Genomic DNA, 17,722 nt, shown 5'->3' with positions numbered 1-17,722 from the left:
AGGTTATTATTTGAGTAGGGAAAACTTTACCAAAGAACATAAAATGTGAGATCTCTCAAACTAAGAAACATGAAATGGCCCTAGCCAGTTTGGCTCAGTGGATAGAGCGTGGGCCTGTGGACTGAAGGGTCCCAGGTTTGATTCTGGTCAAGGGCACATGCCCTGGCTGCGGGTTCGATCCCCAGTAGAGGGCATGCAGGAGGCAGCCAGTCAATGATTCTCTGTCATCATTGATGTTTCTCTCTCTCTCCCTCTCCCTTCCTCTCTGAAATCAATAAAAAAGAAACAAGAAACATGAAATGTTAAAAATTGGAAACATGGAGGCTTTCAGGACATCTCTATAGCTAACCTCAATCAACTTCAATCTCTCAGTCTTGTCTTGCTTCCTGGTTCAGTGGCTAGGCCAACTATTTTATCCTTTCTTATTTCTCTCCTGGACTCTCCCCATCTCCTCCTTGATTCTCCCCACCCTTAGCACTCCCATGTGAAATCTTCCTAGTTCTTTAAGGTCCAATCAGATACTGTATTTTCTACAATATTTTGTTTGATTCATTGCCAGCCAGAAGTACTCACCTTTGTTGAACTCTCATTGCATTAAACTTTTTGTAATATGGTTGTTTTAAAATATCCCTTATCTCCTATAGAACAGGAGTGGTATCTTTTCTGGGCTTTCTGTCTCCCAGAGTACTTTATACATATTAAATGCTTACAGGGTTTTGGGTTTAATTATTATGTAAATAGATTCAAGGTTCTACAAAGCAGTACTTCCTACAAGTGAATTGTTTATTAGGTTTACAGTTTTCCCTGAATCCTTTCTATGTACCCCTTAATGTGCATGGGATATTTGCTTTAGTCATTGCTGATAGATAACTTTTGATTTTGTCTTTCAGTCTTACCTCCAGTATTAGTGCCTCGTCATAATGAATTCAACCCACAACACAGCCTTTTGGTTCAGTTTAGAAACCTGAGCCACAATGAACCGCACATGCCACAAAATGCAACTTTTCCAGATTCCTTCCATCAGCCCAACAACACTCCTTTCCCCTTATCTCCAAATAGCCCCTATCCCCCTTCCCCTGCTAGCAGCACGTATCCCAACTCCCCAGCAAGTTCTGGACCAGGAAGTCCGTTTCAGCTCCCAGGTAAGAATTTATTTTATCGATACAAAAAAAATAATCCCTGAGGATCAACAATTATTATACTGCTGACTCTCTGGATGAACTGTTCTTTGTCAAGATCTAGCTACTTTTGACTATATTCTTTGGTAATTGTTTGATTTACAGAAGGGTTTTAGATTTTATTTTGCCAAATATCATGTTTACATATTTTCATATAATTTATAATACTAAGTCCCGTTTATTGAGTGCCTTTTATATAACTGATGCTGTGATAAAAGACATTACATTAAATTTAATCTTCAGAACAGCATGTGAGATGATATTATTTCTGTTTAACAGATGGAAAAATAAATTGATACTAACTCCAAGAGTTTAAGTACCTTGCCTCAGGTCCCACAGCTAATAAATGTTAGGGGTTCAGACCCAAGTTTCTTTGACTTGGAATGTTTGTGCTTTTTAAACTTTACTACTTTGTTTGTCAAATCATTTTATACTTTGGAAGGTTAAATTGAATTCCAGTTATCATTAATTAGATGACTGGTTAACTGATTTACTTGGAGAAAGGTAAGTAGATTATAATTTATCCAGTTTCTAACTTTTGGTAATGTCATGTACAAACACATCTTATGTCACTCTGTGAAATATTTGAATGCCTAGTGCATGTGGAGTCATATGTAAGCATATTCTTTTCTAAAAGAAGAATTAAGTATCAACCCTTTATGTTATGTACTATTTGCAAAAGCTAATTTTCATACTTTGTCCTAGATTCAGTTTTTTTTTTAAATTTCTTTATTGGTTAAGGTATTACAAATGTGTCCTCATCCCCCCATTAACCCCCAACGTCCCCCCCTTGCCACTCATGTTCTCATCCCCCGTTGTCCATGTCCATTGGTTTGGCTAATATGCATGCATACAAGTCCTTTGGTTGATCTCTTCCCCTTACCCCCACCCTCCCCTACTTTCCCTCTGGGGATTGATAGTCTGATTGCTGTTTTTCTGTCTTTGGATCTGTCCCTGTTCATCAGTCTATGTAGTTCTCTATATTCCACAAGTGAGTGAGATTATGTGGTATTTATCTTTCTCTGACTGGCTAATTTCACTTAGCATAATACTCTCCAGTTCCATTCATGCTGTTGCAAATGGCAAGAGTTCCTTTTTTACCGCAGCATAGTATTCCATTGTGTAGATGTACCACAGTTTTTTCATCCACTCATCTGCTGATGGGCACTTAGGCTGTTTCCAAGTCTTAGCTATGGTAAATTGTGCTGCTATGAACATAGGGGTGCATATATCCTTTCTGATTGGTATTTCTCTAGATTCAGTTTTGATTGTATATCTCAAAATATTTCTTGTACAAACCTTGGGGTGAAAGAAAAATTACATTCAGTATTTATAGTTTCTGAGACAAAGAATTATAGCTGTAGCTTTTCAAAGAATTTCAGACATGAGTGTTGGAACTCAAAAGACTTTCTAGTAACATTCAGTTTCCTGAGAGAATTACCTAGCCATTAAATAGGGTACAACAGCCATTTTAGGACATTGCAAAAAATTAGACAATTGCTCTTAGTATTGATGGCAAATTTTGAAGCAGCATGGCTTTTCCCCCAGTTTTGAAAACAGTTTACAGTATGTGATGAGTTTAATAATTTAAAAGTGTCCGTAGATACATACCCTTACTAGGATAATCATCTCCTTCAGATTGATTTCCAGTGGTTGCAGTTTCTTGGAGCATATTATTCGAAGCAAATAAAGGCAAAGTTCTTGACCTTGAATTCTATGTTAGTGAATTTTAGCACTGATCTTACTATCCTGGATTGTCCCAAATATATGTGGACTTACAGTAGGTAGGTTTTCGGTAGCTAATGTTGTGTCTTTTTGCCTTTTCCCTTGCCCTAAGATAGCATCTGCATTTTTGTGTGTCTGTGATACTCATTAATGAACCCTGCTGGTAAATTTACGAATTTTTAAATGCTTTTAGAATAACTTTGAGCAGGATGAAGACTTTATTCTTTGAGGACTTTAACTTGTCTCATTTTTTTCCTCTCAGCTGATACCCCTCCTCCTGCCTATATGCCACCAGATGATCAGATGGGTCAAGATAATTCCCAGCCTATGGATACAAGCAATAATATGATTCCTCAGATTATGCCCAGTATATCCAGCAGAGGTATATTTATTTTGCTGTTCTTACTCTTTTGTTTGTTTGTTTGCTTCTTTTTAGCTTCTTGGCCACTTTTTAGAAACACCTTTCTTGAAGTATAATTTATATACCATAAAATTGACCTTATTTTAAGTACATGAGTCAACAATTTTTATAAATGTATAAAGTTTTACAACATTACCACAATGTAGTTTTAGAGCATTGTCGTATCGCTTTAAAAATATCCATGGACCTGTTTTGTAGTCTATTCCCACTCCCAGATCCATCTTCACAGACCTTTTTTTTAAAAAAATTTTTTTCAATAACTTAAAAATTATTTATTTTTTTATTGCTAAAGTTTTACATATGTCTCCTTCTCCCCCCCCCGCCCCCGTTTGAACCTTGCCCCCCTCCCACCCCCCCAGCCATTTCCACCCAGGCAAGTCCCCACGGCCCCAGTGTCTGTGTCCATTGGTTATGCTAATAGGCATGCGTACAAGTCCTTTGGTTGTTCTCTAATCCCCCCTCCCCTGCCATTTGTCTCTTCAGAGACCTTTTAATCTATTTTCTATGTCTATAGATTTGCCTTTTCTAAGCATTTCATATAAATAGAATAACATATTGTATATTCTGTTGCACCTTGCTTCTTTCACTTAGTATCATGTTTTTAAGGTTCATCCATGTTGTTGCATGTATCAGTAGTTCTTTTTTATTGAACAAGTATTCCATTATGCGGATGTACCACATTTTTTTTATCTATTGACTAGGTGATGGACATATGAATTGTTTCCAGTTTTTGGTTAGTATAAACAATGCTGTTATGAACATTAGCATATAAGTCTTTGTGTGGACACTCTTTTTCTTTTTCTTGGGTAGATGCCAAAAGTGGAATTTCTGAGTCATATGGTAAATTAACTATTTAAGAAAAACTGCCAAGTTTCTCTAAACAGGCAGGACCATGAAGGTTCCAGTTTCTCCACATACTCTTAACACTAGTTATTTTTTTTATTATAGCCATTCTAGTGGGTGTAAAGTGTTATCTAACTGTGGTTTAATTTGCATTTCCCTAATGAATAATGTTGTTGAACATTTTTATGTACTTATTAACCATTCATGTATCTTCTTTGGTGAAATGTTTATTCAAATCTTTTGCCCATTTAAAAATTGCATTGTTTGTCCTATTATTGAATTGTAATTGTTCTTTATACCTTCTGGACAGAAGTCCTTTATCAGATAAATAATTTGCAAATATTTTCTCAGTCTGTGGATTGTCTTTTTATTTTCTTGTGGTTATCTTTTGAAGCACAAAGTTTTTAGTTTTGATGAGTCCAATTTAACAGTTTTTTTTTCCTTTCTGGTGTTGCACCTGAGAAATTTTTTCTAAGCTAAGTTCTGTAGCTTAGCTCTTACATTTAAGTGTCTGATTCCTATTGAGTTAAGCTTTTTGTATGGTAAAGGTCTACTCATCTTTGTGCATGTAGATATCCACTTGGTTGTAGCACTCAGTGTTTATTGAAAAGTGTATCATTTCTCCATTGAATTGCTTTGGTATTTTTTTCAGTAATCAGTTGATTGTAAGAGTTAGCATTGCCCTGACTGGTGAAGATTAAAAAAAAAAAATAGATAAATAGATCAAAAGAACAGAAGAGAGAACCCAGAAATGGACCCACATAAATATAATTAACTGATCTTTGACAAAGGAGCAAGGGCAATAATGGAGAAAAGCTCATCTTTTCAACAAATGATATAAGAACAACTAACATTCATATGTAAAAAAATTAATCTAGAGATAGACTTTACACCCTTCACCAAAATCATCTCAAAAGGAATCACAGACCTCAATGTAAAACATAAAACTATAAAAATTCTATAAAAGAACATAGGAGAAAATGTAGGTCTGAATAAGGTAATGCATTTTTAAATACAATATCAAGGCATGATCCATGAAAGAAATAAGACCCTGGCTGGTTCGTTCAGTGGTTAGAGCATTGGCCCTCAGACCAAAGGGTCTTGGCTTTAATTCCTGGTCAAGGACATGTACCTCAGTTGCAGGTTCAATCCCAGGCCTCGGGTTAGGGTGAGCACGGGAGGCAAACAGTTGGTGTTTCTCTCTTTCTCCACCCCTCCCTCCCCCCCCCCACTTCCTCCCACTGCCTCTGAAAATCAATGGAAAAATATCCTCACTCCTTGGGTGAGGATAAAAAAAAAGAAGTAATCAATAAGCTGGACTTCAATAAAAATTAAAAACTTCCTATATACAAAAGACACTGTAAAGGCAATGAGAAGACAAGCCACAGACTGGGAGAAAATATTTGCAAATGACATATCTGATAAAGAACTGTTATCCAAAATATACAAAGAACTCTAAAACTCAACAAGAAAATGAACAACCCAATTAAACAAAATGGGTCAAGGACATAACAGACACCTCACCGAAGATAAACACATGGTAAATAAATATATAAAAAGATGCTCCATATCTATGCCATTTCTTAAGAGTCGTGTTTTTATGTGTGTTATATGTGTTTGTGATCATATAAAAAGACTGTATGTCACATTATGTTTTTCTAGGTGCTCCATGTTTCTAAAAAGAGTTGAATTTCAGGCTCCGCATAGTATTATTAATATCTGAATAATGTCTGCTTTTTCAAGGTTTAGAATTTACCAAGGAATTTGGTCATACTAATGTGCTTGTAATTTATAGAATCTGCTTTCAGTTAGAGCAAAATGTCTTAGATCATGAATTTTTGGATTTGAATTCCTACATCTCTACTTATTTGCTTTGCAACTTAGGGTAGCTTTTTAAATTTTCTAAACCTACGTTTCTCCATTTGTAAATAGAATATTTACAAAGGGATTATTAGCATATTGATTGAATTAGACAATATTTGTAATGAACTTAGCATGTAGCATAGGTAATAAATGGTATTACCTTCCTTCTGAGAATATGGACAATATTTATCCCAACAATCATTTTCCTTTTTTTCTTTCTCCTGGTTCCCCAGAAACCAGACAGTGCCATTTGATAGTATTGTATGTTAGGTGTTCCTTGGAGTACAGTTTGTCTAAGCCAAACAACTGAATCACTTTAGAGCAGCGGTTCTCAACCTGTGGGTTGCGACCCCTTTGGGGGTCGAACGATCCTTTCACAGGGGTCGCCTAAGACCATCGGAAAACACATAATTACATATTGTTTTTGTGATTAATCACTATGCTTTAATTATGTTCAATTTATAACAATGAAAATACATCCTGCATATCAGATATTTACATTATGATTCATAACAGTAGCAAAATTACAGTTATGAAGTAGCAACGAAAATAATTTTATGGTTGGGGGTCACCACAACATGAGGAACTGTATTAAGGGTCACGGCATTAGGAAGGTTGAGAACCACTGCTTTAGAGGAATTGGCACGGAAGTCTTCTCACTCTTACAGATGTCTTTTTTCACCAACTTTCTTCCCCTTTCAGTCATATTTTGTGTTTTTTCTTTGACAGAGAGGTAACAAAAGGAAAATCAGAGTTAAACTGCAATGCTTTGAGTCATCAGTTAACAATATATCCTTTGCCTTGAGCAGAGGCAAAGCTTTTCTTTTTCTTCTTCTCATCCTAACTAAAATTGTCTTTTCAGTTTTGCTTAGCATTTTTTCCCTACAATCTTCTGCTCATTCTTGGCTCTAGCTTTCCTGATACTATTCTTATAACTTCCTGTTACTCATTTGTATGTGTCTTTGATTATGGGCCCCTTCTTATTCCATTTTTGTATAAACTTATTTAAAATCTGAGCTGTTAGGATTTCATTTTATGAGAAGACAAGCCACAGACTGGGAGAAAATATTGTTTTCTGTTTCTCCTCATCTGAATTCTTTGCAATTGAATAATCAGAATTAAATTTTAAAAGTTAACCAGTTCTTTTGCACTGCCTACATAGGCCATGTGACCATTCTTAAGTTTTTCTCATATGTTTATCCCTGCTTTTAAAAATATATATATTTTTTAATTGATTTCAGAGAGGAAGGGAGAGGGAGAGATTGAAACATCAATGAGAGAGAATCATTCATCAGCTGCCTCCTGCACGCCCCCTACTGGGGATCAAGCCCACAGTCTGGTCATGTTCCCTGATCTGGAACCACACCTGGGACTCTTCAGTCCACAGCCCAATGCTCTTCACTGAGCCAAACCGGCTAGGGCTATCCCTGCTGTTTTAAAAGAAAATTGAGGGTCCATGACTCCTGCCTGATTACAGCTCCAAGACAGACACCCTACTAGCACTGTAGGAAGAGCTTCCATGCCCCTCCCACCCACTGTGTCCATTATGAATTATTGACTTTTACATGAGTGAGAATTTGGTCAGTACAGATGGATACTCCTTAACTTATAATAAACCCATTGAAAATTGAAAATATTTTAAGAAAGCATTTAATACGCCTCGCCTTTCATGTAGGTAGTCATTTCATTTGTGCAAAAAAAAATTTTTTATTTTTTCTTTCCAATCTGTATACCTTTTATTTCCTTTTCTTGTCTTGGTGCATTAGCTAGGACTTCCAATACGATGTTGAAAAGGAGTGGTGAGAACATCCTTACCTTATTACTGCTAATCTTAGCAAAAGCTTCTAGTTTTTCACCATTAAGTATGTATGATGTTAGCTTTAGGTTTTTTTGTAAATGTTTTTTATTAAGTTGAGGAAGTTCCCCTCTCTTCTGGTTTATTGAGTGTCTCACTTAGTTTTTCTAGTTCAGGTTTTTGTTTAATATAATTTTATAGATTCTGGTATAGTTAAATCTTTTAGGATGCTGAAACAGGTTTGTCATTGCAAATTTAAACCTGGAATAGATCCTGCTAGGAAAACAACTTAAAATGTGATATTGGCTATCCTTGTATTTGTATAATTTTTAAAATTGTCATATTCAAGGCATTTTGGAGTTTGTTTTTTGGATACAGACTCAAAGCTAGGAAGGACAGTGAGACTAAGTGAAATATCCGAAAATTTTCTTTTTCATATAGTTCTTGGTTTGGGTTAGAGGGAAGCATCTAAAGAATCTGGAGTTTTGGATTCATTAAATATTTTTTCTGTTTGGTTTGTTCACAGATGTTCAGCCTGTTGCCTATGAAGAGCCCAAACATTGGTGTTCAATTGTTTACTATGAATTAAACAATCGTGTTGGGGAAGCTTTTCATGCGTCTTCTACTAGTGTGTTAGTAGATGGATTCACAGACCCTTCAAATAACAAAAGTAGATTCTGTTTGGGGTTGTTGTCAAACGTTAATCGTAATTCGACAATTGAAAACACTAGGAGACATATTGGAAAAGGTAATTTTGTTATTTCCCTACGTTCACTTGAAGTGTGTTTTTGTTGTGCTTTCTGTGTCCCATGCATTGTGTAAGTTGCTGGAGTATACAAAGCTTAAGGCATAGTCTCTGCCCTCAAGTTGCAGGTGTTGAAGTAAAGACATAATCGGTCCTCTTTATCCTGCTTGGTTGTTCTTCATAGTACTTAGGATTTGAAAGAATATTACTTCTATGTTTATATTTTTAAATATTTTTCTGACTACACTATAAGCTTTACAGAAATTTGCATTATTTACAACATCTTCAGCAGCTAGAACAGTGCCTGACTCATAGTAAATATACAACAAATATTTGTGGAATAAAGGAATGCTATGGAAGGATTAGGGTTTTATTATTATGATATTTATGGAGTATTTGGGGTTGAGATGACATACAGGAATTTCCATAATGTTGGAGGAAAAGGGTTACAGGTAGGAAATATAGTTTGAGTGATATAAATTTTCCATAGCTTCACCATCACCCCTTCCACTTTTTAATTCAAGTAATAAGATTTATTTATTATTTGTCCTACAAGACAGTTGCCATAACAAGCAAAGAACTTCTCACACTGCAGTGAAATGTCAGAGTCTCTTTTAATCAAGTGGTCAGAAAAGAAGTCTGTCCCGGGTAGAGTGTGTATTGCCTCTTTCTTAAGAACTTCTGTTTTTATCACTTACTGCTTTTTTGACTTGAGAAAATCTTAGTCCAAATACTGAACAAGAGTAAATAAATTGTAATGCAATTTCTTACAGAAAAGATTCAGAAAAATACTATGGCCAAAAATAAATTGAAAAGAAAGTTTCCATTCTCTTTTGACTTTAGCCAACTTGATTTTTTCAGTGAAATGCCTCATTTCTATGCATTAATATTCTCACTATAGTAGAATAATTCAAGAGAAATCTACTTTGTGAATTCTAGAATTGGTTTTCCCTTTTCCCCCAGCATATATAGTTCTAGGACCCTTTCTTCTAAGGGTCATCTTTATTTGCTCAGAAAAGAAAAGTTTTTAATGTCTCAGTTTAATACATGTCTCTGACTCATGGGTGTGCAGAGGTATGTATGTACAAGGATGATCTTTTTAGCACTGTTTGCATAGTGAAAAGTTGAGAACAACTCCAGCTTTAGCTGTATAATTTGAATTTTTAATATTGTAACTATGTTCATACTTATTTATATTAAATACCAAAAATATTTTTAATTTTTATATTTATTTTAATCTCTTAAACATTTATTGATTTGAGAGAAAGAGAGAGACATCGATTTGTCATTCCATTTATTTATGCATTTGTTGGTTGATTCTTACATGTGGCCTGACTGGGGTTCAAACGCACAACCTTGGTGTATGGGATCAATGCTCTAACCAACTGAGCTACCTTGCCAGGGCCAAAAATATTATTTTAAAGAAAAGGTAAATCTGCCATTTACAGGCCCTTTTGTGGCCTGAATGTACACATATGCCTTAGGGTTTTTGGTGAGTGTGTGGCTTTTTAATGTTACTCTTCCCTCCATTAGCAAAAGGAGTGCAAAACTCTTTGCCAAATGGCTCTGTTGATAGTTGATAGCACCAAGCGTGCCTTTGAAAGGACTCATCATAAGGTACCTTTTGTCTTTTTCTTCTGTTGCTTTCTCTCATAGAGATAACTGATTGTTGGAAAAGGGGAAAAAGCCATAGGAATTGATAACCTCTTATGCTGCCAACTTGAGTCTTAAGTGTTAGTTACTTGAGGACAATTTTAGATTTATGTAGACATTAACCTCTTGATTATTGTGGCAGTGGAAGGCCATCTAGTGGTACCTTCTATCTAAAGACTGGGGAGTTTGCTATAGATTAGTGGGAGTTCTTGGTTGCATCTCATACAGCCTCTTTGGTTCCATTATACTGCTTTGTTGACTCTTGTAATGCCTGTCTTTTTAAGGTGTTCATCTGTACTATGTTGGTGGAGAGGTGTATGCAGAGTGTCTCAGCGATAGCAGCATATTTGTACAGAGTAGGAACTGCAACTTTCATCACGGCTTTCATCCTACCACTGTCTGTAAGATTCCCAGCAGCTGCAGCCTCAAAATTTTTAACAATCAAGAATTTGCACAGCTTCTGGCTCAGTCTGTCAATCATGGGTTTGAGGCAGTATATGAGCTCACCAAAATGTGTACAATTCGAATGAGTTTTGTCAAGGTAAGTGGGTTGTGACCTGTAACTTAATTTGAGTCATTGCGAATATGTATATTATATGTCTGTAGAATATAATTTTTAAAAAGTCATTATTAAATGAAAGGTGGTAATTTTGACCTGATTTAATAGGGTTTTAAATGAAATTCTTAAATCTATAACTTTGTCCACATGATAGGTCTGTGATTTTATTTTATAAACCAAACATTATAAAATGCATGATACTAATTTTGATGATGAATAGGGGCTGAGTTTATAAAGAATTTAAGTTAAAGGCTAAATTGCTAGAGAGCATTTTAAAATACATATGTATTTTTATTGATTTTAGAGAGAGGGAGAGGGAGAGAGAGATAGAAACATCAATGATGAGAGAGAATCATTGATCAGCTGCCTCCTTCATGCTCCACATTGGAGATCCAACCCACAAGCTGGGCTCTGACTGGGAATTGACCATGACTTTTTTGTAGGTCAATGCTCAACCACTGAGCAACCTTGGCCGGGCGAGAACATTTAATATTAGCATTTCTTTTAAAGTTCCCTAGTTTTAGCAATTTAAATTATTATTAGTTCCCATTAGAGTAACTTAAAGGATTTTGGGATATTAAAATTATTTTTCTTGTACCTAAGTTCTGTTATTGAGAATTTGTAAAGTTTAAAGAAGTTTTCAAATTTATCATTTACTCTTGACCAGATTTTATTGGCAATCCAAAGATGATGATGGTTCATGAACAAAATTTGGAAAGAATTTTAGTGATATATTTAAGCAACCTGTATTTGGTCCTTATGGATTTAGCCCAAGAGCAACTGTCAGATGCTGTGTGGGGGTGTTTTCTTTTTGGCATTCAGTCCCACAGTCCAGTGCTTCCTTGCTGCTTCGTTATAGGTCTGTCATAAGCATCAGTTTATCAGTAGCCTTGAAGGTCCTCATTCCCTCCCTACTGTAGAAACCTGACTTTTGCATATTTAATTTTGTCTTCCCATTCCTGTTCTGTTCCTCTGCACCACCACTCTGCGCCCCCTATCCCGTGCCCTCTCCCCCGTGTGCCTCCCCCACCACCACCACCACTGGATCCCCACCCTACTTTTCCTGGGCCAGGACTACTGTAAGTGGTAAAGCAGAGAGTTTGATAAATCAGGGCAAGTAAAAGTGAGAAAATTTTAATCATTGTCTGGAGTTTTAGAATAAAGTGTTCTAGCTCAGTTCATCCCAGCAATTTCCCATTTTAAAGGATAATTGATATGTGATTGCCACTTAAATTATACTTGCATGCCTTGATCAGATCTACAATGCCTTATTTGATTAAAAAATTAAAACCTGGAAGCAAAAAATTTTGGTGACAAAATCTGATGTGAACTTATATGAGGCTATTTATATGTTTTATTTATCCCTTTAAATTAAAATGTATCTCACTGAAGAAATATTAATTTTTAAATTATGAAATATTGCACTTTAGAAAGTATTAACTTTATAAAATTAAATAAAGAAATCTGAAATAATTTGTTCCAGGGGTTTCTATTAATGGAATTATGTTATTAAAAATGCATATATCTTTCAATAATGCAGCTATTGTGTTGATTTTAACTCCATGGTGAATGCTGATTGGTTTTGTAATTTTTTTTTAAAGTACATTCTGCATATGTCTATTGTTAAAGTATCTTTTTGTTAGTGCCCTAAAATTGGTTTCAACTGGTTCATTTCCACAGGGCTGGGGAGCAGAATATCACCGGCAGGATGTTACCAGCACCCCATGTTGGATTGAGATTCATCTTCATGGGCCTCTTCAGTGGCTGGATAAAGTCCTCACTCAGATGGGCTCCCCTCTGAACCCCATATCTTCTGTTTCATAGTGCAGAGTATTCTCTTCAATTATGTTATTAGTGGACTTGTTTTAATTTTAGGGAAACTTTCAGTACAGATACTGTGAGCTTACATGGAAAACAGCTTTTTTTTTTTTTTTTTTTTACGTAATTGTGACCAATACATTTGTATTTTGTGATGAATCTACATTTGTTTGTATTAATGTTCACGTGATTAACTTTCAAAACTGTTGTGAAAGATGCAGAAAAATTATGCCCCAGTTCAAAAGTTTGGCATTAATCTTAAACTGGAACATACTTTTGCCTTATTGTCTCAACAAATTTTTTTGTTAAAATGTTTTTGAAAAAGTAAAAAACAACACATAATGAAAAATTATAATTGTATAATAAGAGGGTATACAGTGAAAAGTCTTTCCTTTGATTCTTGATCCTTAAGAAGCTGTACTTTTACCAGTTTCTGTGTCCCACCAACTTTTAAAAGTCTAATTCATTGTCCTATAAAAGCATATGGTAGGGACTTAAGAGAAACTATAAAAAAGAATCTTGTATTTGAAGGAACACTATGCACTGCTGTAACAAGCAGTGTCCAGTAAGAGCAAAGTGATAGTTTTCTAGATGACATCATAACATTTACACTTAATACAGCTAACTGTTTGTCAGTGTATTGTGACTTCACTCAGTATATCTTTTGTAAAACATTTCCTTTTTAAAAAAATTATTGCCAACAACAGGTCTCCAGTATGTGTCATTTACTCAGAACATGCCATAAGTACTACTTTATAGCTAGCGACAGCGCATGCACGGCCTTGGTCAGCTATGTTGCTGCTTTCGGCCAGTGTTGCAAGGACTCTAATTTTGACATGCATTAATCTTTTATTTTGCACTTTGATGGGTGACAGTTTTTAGTGTAATCTTTTGTGAAACACACTCAAGTGACTTGGACTTACATGCTCATCCTTACTTCCTTGGTACCCCTTTTGTATTAACAAACACTGCAATTTATAGATTACAGTTGTAGGAAGTTATACTTTTTTTTTTTTTTTTTTTTTTAGCTTTTGTTGTATTTTCAGCCTAGATTATAATACTGTTGTTCTGTAGCCCCAGCTTAAGGTGCCTTTTTAATTCCAGTTTTATGGATGTTTTTAGTGTTGAAAAGTCATGTACTTATTAATCCCATTGCTCTTATTACATCAGTCTCCCCATGCAGGGAGACTGCTATAGCCATAGAAGCCTCTTCAGTCTAGCCCCGAGGTTGGGGGCACTGGTGATAACTAAATGAATCAGCAGTGGTGGTTGAGATAGCTGATTTAAAAACTTCATGTGTCAAAGAACACAGACTGTTCTGTCAGTTACCATGCATGCTCTTTTTACATTTTTTTTTTTTAGTACCTATGTGAATGCTAATCACCAAGAACACAATTCTCAGAAAGGGAAGACATGAAAACCCTAAAATAGCCATTTAATCAGTCATGCTCAAAGGGTTTGGATAAAAGACTCTACCCATTTTTCTATGGAGCAGTCAGATGGACACTTAGTTATGGCATGAGAACAAAGACATTATTTTGAAAAATGTGACCTAATTTACCTATCAGAAAAAGCTTATTTTCTGGTGTCTTGTAGTACTATATGGAACTATGTCAGTTTTGTGTTTAAAATGTTCATTTGGTTTGACTTTCTACTTGACCCTTTCTGCTTTTGTGAGGAAGTAAATACGTTTTTTGAGGAAAGGAGAATGTGATTCTTTTTGTTCTCTGTGACATTATTTATTGCTTTTACAAAGTGCAACCAATGGATGGTTTTAGTTCTTTCAGATGACGTGCCTTCCATGTGCTTCAGCTCACAGCCCTTTGCTGGGTGAGAGGATACTTTCTGACAGTCCCCTGAGCCTTAAACATAGTTTTCCATGACATACATTATCAGTCTTCTGTAACTGTGTCAGCCATCTGAAAGAGGATACTATTTGCTTAGTGATAGAACAATTTTTATTTTACTTTTTTTTTTTGCTTACCAGGCTCATGATACAATTTGTGGAACAAATTTATAGGAAAAAACACCAGGTTGAATGATAGAAACATGTAATCAACCTCAGTGGGCTTGAACTGAAGGAAACTATGGAATTGTTTTATTGAGACTTTCCATTGAGTTAACTACAAATAGTTTTTATTCATGTCACAGCTTTTAGAGTTAGCAGGATTTTATGTGATTGGCCTTTTCTGTGGTTTTTCTAAGGAACTGTGTCTCATGAATGACAGTCCTGAAACTATTAACTGTTAAGAGTTTCATGGAGAAGTAGAAGTCTGTTGTATTTACTAAAAGTTGTCAATTCCACACCCGTGGATTTTAAATGAAAACTTAATCTGGCTGCTTCTATGATTCCCAAAGATGCCCAATATCCATGGATGGGAAATAAAAGTTGCCAGTAAGATTTTTAAAAACTAAATGAAATTCTGACTAATGAAAAGAAAGTACCTCTGAAAGACACTATTTCAGAAAATTATAGTTTTACGTTTTAATTTAATTTCCAGAATGGTTTATAAAACATTGCCACCATTACAATAATCACATTTTATAGCATATACAACATGTTAATATATGCCAGCTGAAAAGACAGTCTGGGAATAATAAAATTACAACCAATTTGGTAAATGCAAAAAGAAGACTAGAATCTAAATTGATTTCGGTAATGAATTAAAGCAACAGAAAGATGCTGATTGGCAGAGGAGAAAACAGAATTTAAGAGATGCATTTGACTAACATCGCTACATAATGGATATTATGGTCTGGTGGGTATTGCCTGACTTAAGTTATGAAATGAAAACTTAGTAAGCATATTATTGGCCTATTAAAGCTAACATATTTTCTTTAGAGAAAATTCAAAGGAGACATCAACCAAAATGTCAAATACATACATCAGAATATAAATAATTTTTCACATTTTATTGTTATGTAAGAAACTGTGATAATAGAATTGGCTGGGTTTCTGAGGTCAAATCCAGTGTAAAATTACTAGATAGTTCAAGAAGCTACATCTAATAGTACAGAAAGAGGATGTAGCCATGTACTTTTCATACATTTGAGAGTAAGACATCCTTTTAGGATGTAAAATGGTCAAGTATTCAGATCTGAAATGTATTATCAAGACAAGAATTGGGGCTCACGTTAAAAAACGTACTGTATTTGAAGGGACCTGCTGGAAATGATCCTCCTGTAATAGTGTTCTGCTGAGGGAGAAAGTTTTTACAAAAAATCAAATCCTACCAATAGCAGAGGGACTCTAAAGTTTTATAGTACCAGTTTCAGCTCTGTGCTTCTGTTATAGAGAGCATCTAATATACCAGTTCAGATCCATTTCTTCATACTTTTTCTAGTTATTTGCTTAATATTACTTTGGATTATTATCGCTTTCCCACTTAAAATATATTAGTACATTTTATACTTTCTGAAGAAGGAAGAACCTTTAGGTAATTATTGAATTCAACTTCCAATGATGACTTAAAATTTTGGACCTGTTGACTTTTAATAGCGTGAGAGCCCTTCTTTGTCTTCTTATTTAAAGCCTCACTTAGTCTCTCGTAGGAATATAAACGTTTCCTCCTCATACTCATCAGCTAGATAAACACGGACCTTTTAAGGTAGTAGATGGCCTGGTGGTTTTAGAAGTGTTGGTGATTTTTATGGGAGCGAGTTTTCGTAAGTATTGGTTTATGGATGGTCTCCTCAGCTATTAACTAGGGAGCTTTTCGTGGGGGGTAATCTCAGGTTTGATACCTGTTTTCCCCTGAACAGCATTTTCCTCATGGAAGCAGGTGGGATTCTGGGGAGGTTTTCTTCTCAGAGATCATCCATGTATGGAAGGTGAGAATTCAAGGCATCACTTCTGCAGCAACAATTTTACCTGCTGCACAGAAACTTGGACAGTTCTCTGGAATCCACTGGATTGCAGTTCAGGTTCAGCATGCCCTGACTACAAGAGGTAACAGTGTTTATCAAGCCGTTGTTATACTGGATTAATAATAGAAACTTATCTTCTAACATACAACTATCTTATAATTGAAGTATTACCCAAAAATTGGATGGTTAACAAAAACCAATGAGAGATTTTACATAAATATATATTTTTAAAGTAAGAGCTTATGCTATAATATTTGCTGGTAGCAACTGCTGTAAAACCAGTGATGAGTTGTTTTGTTGAAAAGATCTAGTCAGAGCAGGATTTTCCTGTCATTCATGGCAGAGTGAAAAAGGTTTGCATGGTTCTTATCTAAATCTGTTCTTAACATTCTTAAAATCATCATTCTATTGTCCTGTAAGGTTTTATTTGAAGATGCTGTTTTTAAAAAGTTCAGAATTTTGTGTAAGATAGATTTTTATCCCCATTATTAGGTACCAGTTGGTGTTAGCTATAACCAAGTTCCAGTGAGGTCAGACAAGCCTAGGTTCTTTATAAAAGAAAAATCTTTTAGATTTGGATTTCCCATTGCAGATGATGTTGCTCTGATTCATTCATAAAGTCTTTTAACTGTAGGGACTCTTGAAGGTAATAGAAGTGGGTTTTTTTTTTTAACCTGATTGGTTAAGTTACATTTTGAAAATTACTTATTTTAAAATTGGATAAGATTATAATGAAAACTGGATGTTTATATGTACCTGTCCATGTTCTCTCAAATAGATATTTCTATATGCAGATAATAAAGACCAAACCAATGGCTGCACTATAGGTCTGCTTCTTATTTGTACTTGTTCTGCTTCTGTTTATGTTGTAGAAAGTGAAATTCTGGCAACATGCTTCCATTCTGTTATCTTTTTTATACTTATAAAAATGTATTAGGTTTTACTATATTATGCTTTTCAAAGCCATAACTCGTAAGAACTTCATTTTTGCATATTGTTTGCTAATACTTTATTTTAATAAACCTCAAAACCTGCTTAATGTGTGTGTGTGTGTTTCTCTGTTTTTGTGTGTGTGCTCTGTTTTGACTTAACTTGCTTATTTGGAGTTATAAAAAAGAGAGAGTATTAGTTGCTGTGACAAGCTGTTTTGTGCACTAATGATAGAAAATGGAAATATCATGTCTTGCCACTCAGCATGAGGTTTTGCTCAGAATGATTAATATTTTCCCACTCTGTTTCTAAGAGTGTTGATGTG

General features: G+C 35.1%; 1 protein-coding gene across 6 annotated transcripts in view; it reads left to right on the top strand.

Annotated features, from left to right (window-relative positions):
* SMAD5 (SMAD family member 5) overlaps positions 1 to 17,501 on the top strand; it is a 43,070-nt gene extending 25,569 nt beyond the window's left edge. For all 6 annotated transcript variants that reach the window (XM_036312799.1, XM_036312800.1, XM_036312801.1 and 3 more), the window contains 5 exons: positions 891 to 1,142; positions 3,166 to 3,285; positions 8,352 to 8,573; positions 10,508 to 10,764; positions 12,463 to 17,501. In XM_036312799.1, the coding sequence (XP_036168692.1) occupies positions 891 to 1,142; positions 3,166 to 3,285; positions 8,352 to 8,573; positions 10,508 to 10,764; positions 12,463 to 12,606 (995 nt within the window). In that variant the 3' untranslated portion in view covers positions 12,607 to 17,501. The remainder of the gene's footprint in view (positions 1 to 890; positions 1,143 to 3,165; positions 3,286 to 8,351; positions 8,574 to 10,507; positions 10,765 to 12,462) is intronic.
* Positions 17,502 to 17,722: the final 221 nt, after the last annotated feature.

This window comes from Myotis myotis, unplaced genomic scaffold (genome assembly GCF_014108235.1).
Source record: "Myotis myotis isolate mMyoMyo1 unplaced genomic scaffold, mMyoMyo1.p scaffold_m19_p_6, whole genome shotgun sequence".
Classification (NCBI taxonomy): Eukaryota; Metazoa; Chordata; class Mammalia; order Chiroptera; family Vespertilionidae; genus Myotis; species Myotis myotis.
This window is presented reverse-complemented; position numbering and strand designations above follow the sequence as displayed.